Below are 14,313 nucleotides of genomic sequence, written 5' to 3'. Positions count from 1 at the left end.
CAAGAAGCTGATGGCCCCCCTTTGAGGATGAACTCTCAATTTCCCAAAGAATGTTGTTGCATATTCTTTAAGTATTTGGATCAAAACAAACTCCCCCCCCCGCCAAAAAAAACCTCCTTACAGCAGTTCAATTATGTAGTCAGAGGGTTCTGCCTATTTAAAATTTCTTGAGAAAATCTGAGACCTGCTCATATTTAAAAACATATCACATTGAATGTGAAATCAGATGCCATCTGAAGACATCTTGCTCATGGGTTTCATTATATTTGCAGAAACTAATAATATTCAGGTTGCAGACCAATTATATATTTGTTAACATTCTCTTGCTCTTCCTTTTCTCTTTAGATTTTGAAGACTAAATTTTGACCTCCCTGCCCCATTACTTCCTGTTCAGTTCAAGATATGCTTTTAAATTGTTAATGTTTGCATTTAGCATTCTTAATGTTTGAACATCTAAAAAGAAAGTGTGTGGGTCTTATTTTAAAAAGAAAAGAAGTTGTTCTATACCATAGCTTTGAATCTTCAGCAGTGCAAACAGGTTCTTCAAAACTGTTTATCTCGCAATGTTTTTAGTCATACACCCATTAAAAACAACAACTTCACTATAACAATAAACTGCACATCAAAATGGAATGGTTTAGAAAGTAATGTCCTTGTTGTTATGTATGTTCTGCTTTTATCTCCTATTGCACTGTCTCACTACCATGGTGCAATGTTTGGTCAGCAAACATTGCAAGCAGCATGTTTGCTTTTATATTACGGGAAAGGACACCCCTGGACAATCCCCATGCCAGGATTAACCATAAACGTCATTTCAGTCCTGGCCTAAGAGACTGAAGCAATTGCCATCTAGAGTAGATTACTGTTGGAAAATAAAGGAAAGAAAGAGAGAGACTGATTGAAAGGTAGATAACTCGAACGGAATAAACCTAAAGTATGGAAGCAAAATGAACTGGATTGCAGCTTTCTGTGCACTAAAGTCTCATTGAACTCAGTGCATCTTACTTCTGAGTACACAAATGGAATTGTACTGCTGTTTAGAGATTACAAAAAAATCAGAGGTGTTTGTTAATGTTTAATGATTCTGTGGTATGCAGAAACAGTTGCTCCTTTATGTCTTTATGCTAATTCCCAAGTTAAGTTCTTCTAAAAATCTCTCAAGCAATATAATGGAAAATGCCAGGTATTTAGCACTATCTCAAGCATGCTGGAAGAATGGTTGGTTACAAATATACATACATCTTCAGATGGTCGTCTATTCACAGATTTCCCCTCCAGATCGGATTTCAAGGCTGCAGTCCTCAGTCTGTTTACCAGAAAGTCAGTCCTGAATTTAATGGAACTCAGCATGATAAGCAGTGAGCAGCACCTCAAGTTACATCCTATACATACACATGCTTGAGAATATGTTCAATTGAACTTAGGGGCTGGCATCCAGACGGGCACTGCACAGGTGTGGTGTGCTGTTTCAGATGACTGCTGCCCTATCTTGTGGGCAGGGGGGAGGGTTAGGGGCAGTGTTCTCTCTAACAGGGATTCCCAAATGTTGTTGACTACAACTCCCATAATCCCCAACCAAAGGCCATTGCAGCTTGGGATGCTGGGAGTTGTAGTCAACAACATCTGGGAATCCCTATAAGAGGGAACAGTGGTTAGGGGTGTGCATGCAACCAAAAAACAAGGTTCGGTTTGAATTCGGATCAATGTGAACTGAACCACATTGCTCCAAACCTGTTTGCTCAAAGCAAACAGCCAGTATGGTCCATTTGACCAAACCAGTTCAGCAATTCGGGTGGCCAATATACTTGTAAAGGGGAATGCGGTGAGGATTCTTCTGTACAAGTACAGGGTGGGGGACTCTTTCAGATGTAAGGGGTGGCTGGGCAGGCATGGCACTGTCACATGTGGCTGCCGGCACCACCGCCCACTGCCACTCACCCTCCCGCAGCTGCCTCAAGCACGCTCCTCCCTCCTTTACCAAGGAGCCGTCTTGGAGAGAGGAGCGCACTTGGGGTTACTCCAGGAGGGCAAGCGGCAGTGCTGGCAACCACATAAGCTGGGTAAGGAGCTTATTACCTCTCTCACCACGCCCACCTGGCCGCCCCTTACAATTGCCGAACCAGTTCCCCCAAATGGGGCCTGGTTTGGTTCGGTCCACGATGGATCCTCTGAACCAGATCTGGTTCGAGGTGAACCACATTGGAATGAACTGTTCAAGCACCCCCCTAGAAAGGGTGGTTTTTGTTAATCCCCCTCTTCCCTATTGTGCATTGCAATTTGTCTCTGAGGGTCATGTGACATATTTTTGTGATGCATCCTTACTTCAGAGAGAAGGAGAACTGTTAAAATTGTGTGTTCGTCCATTTGTACAACAGTGCAGCGATTGTCTGGAACTCAGCATGCTGCAGCTGTGTAGCCAGTGAGTGGAATTTACTTCCAAGTACACATGCTAGGACTTAACTTTTAGGCCTCTTTAGAAGCAGTTGGGTTTTTTTTACAAGCAGAGTCCTAGCATGGTAGGGAAAAGGGGCACTTAATATCAGAGGTTAGGAGGACCTAGCCTAACCTATAAGTTGCTTAGCATGAGGATTAAAAAATGAGGCTAAATTGTCAATAATGTCTGAGAGCACCTATGCAAACATCTTTCCTTGTACTTATATGGAATGCCCAGATGTTGTAACATCTTGTACGATTTTCTGGAGCCAATCAGACGCAGTGTTACCTGAAGGGCCATTGGGGTGTTATTTTATTGTTTGTTGTTTTATTTAGACTGTGAGCCACCTTGGGGGTCCTATTTGATTAATTAAGTTCTGTCAAGTCAGTGTTGACTCTTAGCAACCACATAGATAGATTCTCTCCAGGATGATCTAGCTTCAACTTGGCCTTTAAGGTCTCTCAGTGGTGCATTCATTGCTGTTGTAATTGAATCCATCCACCTTGCTGCTGGCCACCCTAGTCTTCTCTTTCCTTCAACTTTGCCCAGCATGGATTTCTCAAGGGAGCTGGATCTTCGCATAATGTGTCTGAAGTATGATAGTTTGAGCCTGGTCATTTGTGCCTCGAGTGAAAATTCTGATCGATCTGTTCTATGATCCATTTGTTTGTTTTCCTGGCTGTCCATGGTATCCTCAGAAGTCTTCTCCAGCACCAAAGTTCAAAAGCGTCAACACTTTTTCTATCTTGCTTCTTCAAAGTCCAGCTTTCACATCCATAGAGTGTCAGGGGAAAAACCATTGTCCGAACTATTCTAATCTTTGTAGGGTCCTATAATGGAGCTTAAAAACATGATATAAATGCTTCAATAAATGTGCACATGCACACACACACACCACACACACACACTGAGCAGTAGAAGCAACATACTGAACTGGGAGCTGCTGGTCCTGGCCCTTCTCTACAACCAAGAATGAAAAAGAGAGATTATACAGGAAGCTCTAGGGCTTGTCATCTGAGAGACAGAGAAAATATGCACACTGAAGAATGAAAAATTCCTTTGTTTCTGAAAGTATTTCTAGGCATGGGTAGGACGAGCGAGTGAGTGCTATCTGACCGACAGGAAAAGTAAGGAAGTTGCACCACACTAACTAATGACACTGAAATCCTACAGAAAATGGGAGCCAGTGTTGCTTAGATTTGTATGCCTCAGAAAATATGTGGGTGAATGAACTAGACCTCTGGTCTCCAGAGTACACAGAACTACTAATGCAAGATCTCAGGGGAATGGGGCATTTGTCACTCATGTATAATTAAGGTGCATCCTTGCTATATTGCCATGCCTGGCTAAAAATAGAAATTGGGCAGCTAAAAATGTAAGATGCATAAACAAAGGAAACTAAAGAAGGGAAAGGACCTAATTCTCCAGCTTTTATAAACAGACATCCATTGTTGATAGAGGAGGAAGGGAGTCTGCATTACAAATTTGTATCAGGCCCAAATTGTGCTTGGGCATTGCCTATAAGTTAAATTCATAGTTTTAGCATATCAGATGAGTTATGAATTCTCTTTTAAAATAGGGAGAAGTTAATGAGACCAGTTGAAATTAATGAGACCAGTTAGTCATGACTCACTTCATTAATTACATTGGCGCTTAGACTAACTTACTCTGGATGTTGTCCACTATTCCCAGTATTAGAATGCCAGAAGAGGGCTTGATTTTCAGGCTGCACTCTCTGTTCCTCTCTGATTTTTGAAGGAACAACCTTCTCTTTTTTTAATGTAAGATTTACACAAATACACTAAAGACTGTTCAGTTGCAAACCACTCTGATATTAAAGGTGGGGAAAAAATCAATTTCCAATGATGTATAAATGGACACCAGATGCAGAAAATAATTAAAATGTTTCTTGGGCAACACTATACTATTCAACTAGCAGGTGGCAACTCTAGCATCTTCTTTATATATAATTCTCTTAAATGCACCTGTCGCTAATCCCACGTATGGCAGCTCTTGTGAGAGTTTGCGAGCAGCAGCCAGATAGGATAGCAATGGGGAGAAAATAGTGATGCCGGCTCTCTGATCACTATACCACACTCTGAACACTCTGATCACTATACCACACTGGCTCTTACATGGGCATTTGACAATCTAGAGACTCGGGCTGAAAGTATGTTAAATGCTCCAGACACAGACCATATCATTTATATACTGTATATTCTGTGCAACACCATGTTTGTGCTATCTAAATGGTAACTTCTTTATTATTCTCAGAAAAGCTGAATAAGGTTTTGCCTTTAGTTTTACAAAATTCTAACATCTGAGACTATATCTCAGAGCATGTGCAGAGTTTCTTCCCTTAACAGTAAAGTCCCCGTGACTTTGCCCAGGCATGCCTTTGAATCTGGGATTCTACATTACTCTCCTCTGGAGAAGGGTTTAAATGCGGCATCACAGTGTGCATGCATTCACAGCACATGCATGCCCACAACACCGCAAATCAACAGACTGTACCAACTGATGCGGGACAGGGGGTGGGCATCCTGGCTCTTTCCTGTGCTTTTTGCAGTATAATTGTCTTCAGAAATAAACAGGATAAGCTTTACAAGACATGGAGATAAGCAAAATCAGTAATCCTACCCAGAGTGTAAATATTCTGGTAGAGTTGAAGATGCCAATTCCAACCATACTTCTTTGTTTTGTTTTGTTAAACACAGGGTATAAAAGGGGGAGATCCTTGCCCAGGAAACAATAGATTCCTTCAGGCAACTTGTATATATGCTGATTGCCCAAAGCAACAATTTTGGGTCAGCTGGGAATGGCTGGCTGAGATGACTCATGAATGTGTAGTGTGAGAGGCTGAAAACAAACAGACCAGGAAGGGCAGAGCTGATTGAGAAACTGGGGAAATACTTTTTACCAAGTTTGCATAACTTGCGGTCCAAAAAGAAAGAGCTCCTTGTGTGTATTTCAGAAGGGTTAGGGGGAAGTGATTGGTGAGGTGAGAGAAAAAGCTGAAGCAAGGTCATTCGCTGGACAGTTGGTAAAGGCAAAGTGCATCTAGCAGAGGGCAGGAGTGAACTAAGCAGAAGCTATTGTAAAGGAGTGAGGGCCCTTTGCCAGGCTCTGAGATGACATTTCATGTGCTGGGGTATACTGTCCTGCTTCTGCTATGGGCATCGTGTACTGCACAGCAAGGTAAGCCTTTGCAATAACCTATTTTTTAAAAAATAGCTGCAGTTAATGATAACATATGACAGTGTTGCATAGATAGAGGCAAAAGTTATATTCTGTATTTTTCTAAAGGTGCAAGTAGTTTTAAATATACCTGCTGAGAACACGTGCATAAGATCAGGCTGTAAGAAGTTAAGATTATTTCCTTTCAGATTTGTATTGTGCCAGTTAAAGAACGGAGTAGTCTGAATCATCTTTGATTTCAGCTGGGTATAAGGTTGTGCAGTACAGTCTCAATCATGTTTACTTAGATGTAAGTTCTGCTGAGTTCAATTAGTCTTACTTCCACGTAAGTGTGCATACGATCAGCTATATTATTATATAATAATAATATATTATTATTATTATTATTTATTCGAGAAATAACAAAAAATAAGATGGAACCCTGTCCCCAAAGGGCTCACATTCTAAAAAGAAACATAAGATAGACATCAGCAACAGTCTGAATGTCAATGCAACCAGGGAAAGATGCTTTTTAATTAATCAATCAATCAATTAATATATAGGTTTATGTCCCCCTCTTCCTCCAAAGAGCCCAGAGCAGTGTACATGGCTTATATTTATAATCACAACAATCCTGTGAAGTTGGTTTGGTGAAAGAAAAAATTGTAATTTAGAAATGCATTTGGATCATCTTAATACAGCACATTATTTCATTAAGTGTCTATGATAACATCTAAATATTGGTAGAATAGATTGATATAAGTGTGCTCTAAATATTGAGTCAAACCTTGTTCTCCATCTTGCTGAACTGAGAGAGAGAGAGAGAGAGAGAGAGAGAATATTCCATGTAATTGCTTAGATTTTCTTCAAGTGTACAAGTATGGTGGCCAGCAGCAAAGGGGGACAAGATTCCTGAGCATTTAATGATGGCATCAAAGAGGAAATTCTGCCGTGTGTAGCTTGTGGTGAAAACAAAAAATGAGTTGCAAAGAGCTTCAAAAGGATCTCTCCAAACTGAGTGAATGGACAACAAAAAAGGGAAATGTGATTCAGTGTAAGTAAGTTAAAAATTATGCCCCTTGGGACAAAAACCCTAACTCCACAAATACACTAAGGGGATCTGGTGACAAACCAGTGAAGACGTCCGGGGCGAGGGTGGGTGGGTTGGTGGTTAGCTCAGTGAAAATATTGATTCAGTATGCAGCAGCTCTGTAGAAGGCAATGTTGGGAAAGGGATTGAAAATGAAACTGCTAATGGTATAAGACAAATCTATGGTGTAACCACACTTGGAACATCATGTACAGTTCCAGTCATTCCATCTCAAAAGGGATCATGGAACTGGCAATGGTGCAGAAAAGAGAAAACAAAATGATCAGGGCGCTTTCCAGATTACATGCTGTTTAGCAGTAAAATGCTTCGGTTTGGCAGGATCGTTTTGAAAACGTAAATAGCTTGCACAACCCTCCTACAACGAAAAAATACAGCTATTTTTCTGCAGCAGAATTGCAACGTTGTAGGACTAAAATGCAAGAATAGAATCCGAAAGAAAGCATCGGAAATGTGAACGGCACCTTGCTGACTGTGGAGAGACTGCAATGTTGAAACACAGCAGTACGGAAGCACACTTAATGATCACATAGTGACACTGTTGTAGTGTGCCATCTGGAAAGTGCCCAGGAGGCTGTAGCTTCTTCCCTTTGAGGAAAGGCTAGAATATATGAGGGCTTTTTAGTTCAGAGAAAAGGTTGCTAAGATGGACATAACAGAGCTTTACACAACTATACAATATTTATATAATTACGTCGTGGTGAGGAGAAAGTAGATAGAAGTTTTACTCCTCCTATGATGCTAGAACCCAGGATCATCCAATGACACACAGGAAATTGTGACACACGGTGCGGCCCACCACCTGTCCTCTTGACCCTTGCCTGACATGGCTTGTTCGATCTAGCAGGGAGGCTGTTGTAGGAGGCCTGGTAGAGATAATAAATGTATCTCTGAGGGAAGGTAGGATGCCTCCTAGTCTTAAGGAGGCAATTATTAGACCGCTTCTAAAGAAGCATACCTTGGATCCCTCGGAGCTGAGTAATCACAGGCCTGTCTCCAACCTTCCATGGCTGGGCAAGATAATTGAGAGGGTGGTGGCCTCCCAGCTCCAGACAGTCTTGGAGGAAACGGATTATCTAGACCAGGGGTGTCAAACTGAGGCCCTCCAGATGTTGCTGGCCTACATCATCCCTGGCTACTGGCCATGGTGACTGGGGATGATGGGAGTTGTAGGCCAACAACAGCTGGAGGGCCAGAGTTTGACACCCCTGATCTAGACCCATTTCAAACTGGCTTCCGAGCTGGCTATGGGGTGGAGACTGCCTTGGTCGGTCTGATGGATTATCTCCAACTGGCAATTGACAGAGGAAGTGTGACTCTGTTGGTCCTTTTGGACCTCTCGGCAGCTTTTGATACTATCGACCATAGTATCCTTCTGGAGCGTCTGAGGGGGTTGGGGGTGGGAGGCACTGCTTTGCAGTGGTTCCGCTCCTACCTCTCGGGCAGGTTCCAGATGGTGTCCCTTGGAGACTGCTGTTCTTCAAAATCTGAACTTTTGTATGATGTCCCTCAGGGCTCCGTATTGTCTCCGATGTTGTTTAACATCTACATGAAACCGCTGGGAGAGATCATCAGGAGATTTGGTGCAGGGTGCTATCAGTATGCTGATGACACCCAAATCTATTTCTCCATGTCAGCATCATCAGGAGAGGGCATAACCTTCCTAAATGCCTGCCTGGAGTCGGTAATGGGCTGGATGAGGGATAACAAACTGAGACTGAATCCAGATAAGACGGAGGTACTCTTTGTGCTGGGCTGGAACTCGGGAGATGATTTTGATCTGCCTCTTCTGGATGGGGTCACACTTCCCCAGAAGGAACAGGTACGCAATCTAGGGGTGCTTCTGGATCCAAGTCTCTCCTTGGTGTCCCAGGTTGAGACAGTGGCCAGAAGTGCCTTCTATCAGCTTTGGCTTATACACCAGCTCCGTCTGTTTCTTGAGTTAGACGACCTTAAAACAGTGGTACATCTGCTGGTAACCTCCAGACTGGATTACTGCAATGCACTCTATGTGGGGCTGCCCTTGTATGTAGTCTGGAAATTACAGTTGGTCCAGAATGTGGCAGCCAGGCTGGTCTCTGGGTCATCTAGGAGAGACCATATTACTCCCATATTGAAGGAGTTACACTGGCTGCAAATATGTTTCCGGGCAAATTACAAGGTGTTGGTCATAACCTATAAAGCGCTAAACAGCTTGGGCCCTGGGTTTTTAAGAGAACGTCTTCTTCATAATGAACCCCGCCGCCCATTGAGATAATCAGGAGAGGTCCGTCTGCATTTGCCACCGGCTTGTCTGGTGGCTGCTCAGGGACGGGCCTTCTCCGTTGCTGCCCCAAGGCTTTGGAATGCGCTCCCTAGTGAAATAAGAGCCCAGAGACGTAAGTTTTGGGCGGTGTAAAAGTATGAAAAAGATAAAAAAGAGATAAGAGATAAATTCAGCCAGGAGCATAGCCACCATGGAAGTTGGGGTGGGGGAGAGGACAAATGGCCACTGATGTGTGGGGGCTGCCTGGTGGACCCTGCTCCCTGAGCACCCAGATGGATAATGAAACACTCACTGGCAGGGAGAGGCCAGTGTAAGGCTCATCTGTGCCCCACTGCCAGATTGCAACCTTCACCCCCCCACAAACACATCAGTGCATCTGCATGCTTATGATGCCAGCGCAAGTACTGTGGCACTGCCACAGCCTTTCCCAGCCAGCCAGTGATTTGCTTAAGTGCTTGACAACTGGGTGCGTCCCTTTTCTCTCTTACTTGGAGCAAGGGAAAGGAAGCACTCAATTGGTGAGCACTTGAGTGGAGTGCTCATCAGTTGGAAGAGGCCAGCAGTCGGTGCATCTATTTCCCAATACTGGCCATGCCCCCTAGTGAAGATGCATTGGTGTCAGGGGCATGGCTGGCATCAGGGGATGTGGCCGGGGGTGGGGGATATTCAAATCTAGTCCCAGGACTGCCTCCAACATTGCAACACCCTTAGATTTAGGATAGACAAGAGGAAATACTTAGAGAATAATTAATCTACAGGATTTGTTCTCTCAAGATATGGTGATGGCCACTAGCATAGATGACTCTATCTATCTGTCTATCTATCTATCTATCTATCTATCTATCTATCTATCTATCTATCTATCTATCAGATTCTTACACCGCCCCAAACTTCCATCTGGGTGGTTAACAATAACATAAAAACAAGTTAAAAACATACACAGAAACTTAAAACAATTTAAATAATTTAAAATCAAACACAGATTAAAACCTAAACAATTTTAAAAGCTGAAAAAGCTTGGGTGAAGAGGTGGGTTTTCAAATGCTTTTAAAAAATTGTCAGAGATGGGGAGGATCGTATTTCAGTAGGGAACACATTCCACAATCTCGGGGGCCGCAACCGAGAAGGCCTGCCTCCGTGTGGCCACCAGGCCACAACCTCAATAGGCAGTGGGGCTCATAATCAAGAAGATGTTCTCCTAAATACCCAGGGCCCAAGCCGTTTAAGGCTTTATAGGTTATACCCAGCACCTTGTATTTTTCCTGGAAACCTATTGGCAGCCAGTGTAGCCCTATCAGCAAAGGAGTAAAGTGGTCTCTCTGAGATGACCCAGAGACCAACCAGGCCGCTGCATTCTGTACCAACGGGAGTTTCCAAACTACATACAAAGGCAGCCCCACGTAGAGTTCATTGCAGAAGTCAAGTCTGGAGGTTACCAGCATATGTACCGTTTTGAGGTCATTCATCTCAAGAAATGGATGCAGCTGGTGTATCAGCTGAAGCTGGTAGAAAGCCCCTCTGGCCACCATCTCAACCTGAGATACCAGGGAGATGTGTGGATCCAGAAGTACCCCCAGACTGTGTACCTGTTCCTTTTGGGGAAGTGTGACCCCCATCTAGAACAGTTAGATCAAAATCGTCTCCTGAGTTACGACCCCACACATTAAGTACTTCTTTCTTATCTGGATTCAGTCTGAGTTTATCCTCCCTCATCCAGCCCATTATTGCTTCCAGACCGGCATTTAGGGAGGTTGTGCCATCTCCTGATGACGTTGACATGGAGAAGTAGATCTGGGGGTCATCAGCATACTAATAACATCCCGCACCAAATCCCCTGATGATCTTTCCCAGCATCTCATGTAGATGTTAAAAAGCATAGGAGACAGTATAGAGCCCCGAGGGACGCCATACATAAGCTCAGATTTTGAAGAGCAACAGTCTCCAATCAACACCATCTGGAATCTGTCCAAGAGGTAGGAGCGGAACCACTGTAAAACAATGCCTCCTAACCCCGGCACTTTCAGACATTCCAGAAGGATACTGTAGTTGATAGTATCAAAAGCTGCCGAGAGATCCAAAAGGGTCACACTTCCTATGTCAATTCCCAAATGGAGATCATCCATCAGGTCGACCAAGGCAGTCATAACCCATAGCCTGCCTGAAAGCCAGTTTGAAATGGGTCTTGATAATCGGTTTCCTCCAAGACCGTCTGGAGCTGAGAGGCCACCACCCTCTCAGTTATCTTGCCCAACCACAGGAGGTTGGAGACAGGCCTATAGTTGCTCAACTCTGAGGGATCTAATGCAGGCTTCTTTAGAATAGGTCTAATAATTGCCTCCTTAAGACAAGGAGGCATCCTGCCCTCCCTCAACGAAGATGTATGATTTCTACCAGGCCTCCTACAACAGCCTCCCCGCTAGATAGAACAAGCCATGTTGGACAAGGGTCAAGAGAACAAGTGGTTTGCTCCTCATTGCTCCAAGCAGCTTGTCCAGATCCTCAGGAGTCACAAACTGAAACCAATCCAGTTCAACCACAAAAGAGCCAATTGTGGAGTCTCCATCTAAGTCTGCCCAAATACGAGAGATTTTATCTGCAAAGAATTCATTAAACACAGCACAGCAGATAACTGATGGCTCCAAATTCTGATTAAAGAAAGTGGGAGCACGTACTAGTCACAACCCTGGACAACTCTGCTGGTTGTGAACTTGCAGATGCAATACAGGCAGAAAAGTGATGAACAACAAATCTGTCAATGGTTATTAATCATTGTAGCTGTACGTGCTATCTCCAGTTACAAAGAAATAATCATAATTAATATTTATATATTGCCTTTCAACAAGGAAGTTGAAAACAAGGGAGAGGAGAGCTGGTCTTGTAGCAAGCATGTGTTCCCTTAGCTAAGCATGGTCCACCCTGGTTGTATATGAATGAGAGACTAGAAATGTGAGCACTGTAAGATATTCCCCTCAGGGGATGGAGCTGCTCTGGGCAGAAGATTTCAAGTTGCCCTGGCTTCTCCAAGATAGGGCTGAGAGATATTCTTGCCTGCAACCTTGGAGAAGCTGTTGCTAGTCTGTGAAGTCTGTGAAGACAATATTTCATCAGGTCGACAAAGTCTGTGAAGAAAAGACTTCACAGTCTGTGAAGACAATACTGAGCTAGATAGACCAATGGTCTGACTCAGAATATGGCAGCTTCCTATGTTGCTATGTTCCCAAAGCAGTTTACTTAGCAAAATGTATGGGACAACTGTTCCCTGTTCTAAAAGGGTTCACAATCTGAAAGAACACAAAGGCAACCTTAGCACCAGACCCTGAGAGGCACGCTATGCTGGGCTGAAAAAGGATAGTTGCTTTCTCCCTGCTAATTATAACAGGAGTCACCACTTGGAAAGGTCCCTCTTTGTTAGGAGAGGTATGTGTCTGAATACTGGAAAAGCATTCTAAATATCTTAGTATGTCTCTAGATGCTGAAAGGCAACAGAGGGAAATGGCTTCATTTGCCTACATGTCCCACTAGTAGACTTCCCAGAGTCATCTGGTTGGCCTCTGTGAAAAGCAGGATCATGGACCACATGAACCTTTGGTCTGATCCAGCAGGACTCTTCTTATATTTTTATGTTGTTGGGTGGGGTGGTGGTGAGAACTGCACCTGATGAAAATCCCTTCTCTACCTAAGTATTTTAGGTAGACCGTGTTATCTTTTGCCAGTGGGGCAAATTTGGCTACAAGCAAAGCAAATTACAATGGGGATCAGATCCACCCCCTCTCCTTATGTTGGGGTTCCAGCTAAGTAGACTCTAGGAATTAACCAGCTTGGGTTAATTCCCAGCCAAGGCCACTCTGAACATAGAGTGAACTATCTTGACTATAGTAAGGCCAGTGGGGCATCTTAGACACACATTTTCTTCTAGTATTTAATAAGCAAACATCTATTATTGGTAGAATAAGCAGAAACGTATTTAACAAGTAAGAATTTGTTCTGCTGCTTTAAAACTGGTCGAGGTGCTCACACAGAGCCTAACCCAGGTGTGAGAACAGCCTCCAAGTCTTTTATATGAAAGAACTGTGTTTTGCTGTTGCTTTTATATGAGATAACTGTTTTTTGCTTTTGCTGCCCTGTTTTGTGTTTTACTGTTTTATATAAGTTTTGACAGAGATGTAGTATTTTTATATTTAAATTTAATATTTGTACTTTAATTGTGTATTGTTTTTAATTGTGCATTTTAATTATACTGTAACAGCCATCTTCACCTCTGGTAGTATCTCCATGGCAACCATAAAATGGACATTGGCCTTTAGTCTGTGCTACCACTCTTACTCATTATATTCCAAAGCCACTCAGAGGATTCTGGGAGAATTTATACATACTCCATATCAAGACTCGGCAAGTAAATGAAACTTCTGGGGAAGTGCTGCTTGGAATTGCTAAACTTGATTTGGGAGTCAAAATGTGGTATATCTTAGTCACGAGGGACTGTGTTTTCTTTGTTAATCCTCAAGTCCAATTTTCAAATACTCTTCTGTCTGGGTGTAATATCACAAATAATATTGTAGATCAGTTTATTTCAATGGCTCATCAGACATTCTTAAAGGTGGTAATGGGGAAAATGTAAGTTTGCATGAGAAGATGAGAATTCTTCAACTGCATTTTTGCCTTTGAGATTCAGTTTTAGATTAAAGTAACCTTCAGGATCATCAATATTTAATTATGTAACACCTTTTCCAATCCTGAGGAGCTGGTGCTGATATATATATATATATATATATATATATATATATATATATATATATATATATATATGAAAATACAAATTATTTTCTTTATCCAACACTTTTTCTAGGACATTCTACAATGTTCCAAATCTATGGCATAAATTAGAAAAAGGCTGGCATACATTAGAAAAGGGAATATAATGTCATGGATATTCTTTGTAACTGATTACACAAGACTAAATGTAGTATCATGGGACTTCAGTGAACAGGGCTGGCTCAAGTTTCCCCCCAGTGCCTAAGACATTGCTGCAAGGTGCCATTCCATCTTTTACCACATGACTCCCACATCTGGTGGTGCATGAGCATTGCCAGTGCGATCCTCCCCCTTACTTAGCAGCGCCCCAGTCTTAATGCTCTATCCTACACCTCTACCACTTCCTCTTCCATACCCTTCCCCTCTTTTTAAAATAGTGGCAGGAGCAGGAGGAAGAAGAGGAGGTGTAGTGGTGGTACACCAGTGGCATTTACAATTCCTCCATGTCTGAGAACTATGTTACTGCTACCCCATTATATGATAGTCAATCAGCCAAGACAATTCTGCTGTATCTAT

At 42.8% G+C, this 14,313-nt stretch overlaps 1 protein-coding gene across 4 annotated transcripts in view; it reads left to right on the top strand.

Annotated features, from left to right (window-relative positions):
- The first annotated feature begins 5,251 nt into the window (after nucleotides 1–5,251).
- The window catches only part of CFH (complement factor H), a 154,297-nt gene continuing 145,235 nt past the window's right edge, over nucleotides 5,252–14,313 (top strand). The window contains exon 1 of one of the 4 annotated variants that reach the window (XM_053242984.1): nucleotides 5,252–5,632. In XM_053242984.1, coding sequence (XP_053098959.1) covers nucleotides 5,566–5,632 — 67 coding nt within the window. In that variant the 5' untranslated portion in view covers nucleotides 5,252–5,565. The remainder of the gene's footprint in view (nucleotides 5,633–14,313) is intronic. The other 3 variants (XM_053242982.1, XM_053242980.1, XM_053242981.1) reach the window with 3 other exon arrangements.

This window comes from Hemicordylus capensis, chromosome 4 (assembly GCF_027244095.1).
Source record: "Hemicordylus capensis ecotype Gifberg chromosome 4, rHemCap1.1.pri, whole genome shotgun sequence".
Classification (NCBI taxonomy): Eukaryota; Metazoa; Chordata; class Lepidosauria; order Squamata; family Cordylidae; genus Hemicordylus; species Hemicordylus capensis.
This window is presented reverse-complemented; position numbering and strand designations above follow the sequence as displayed.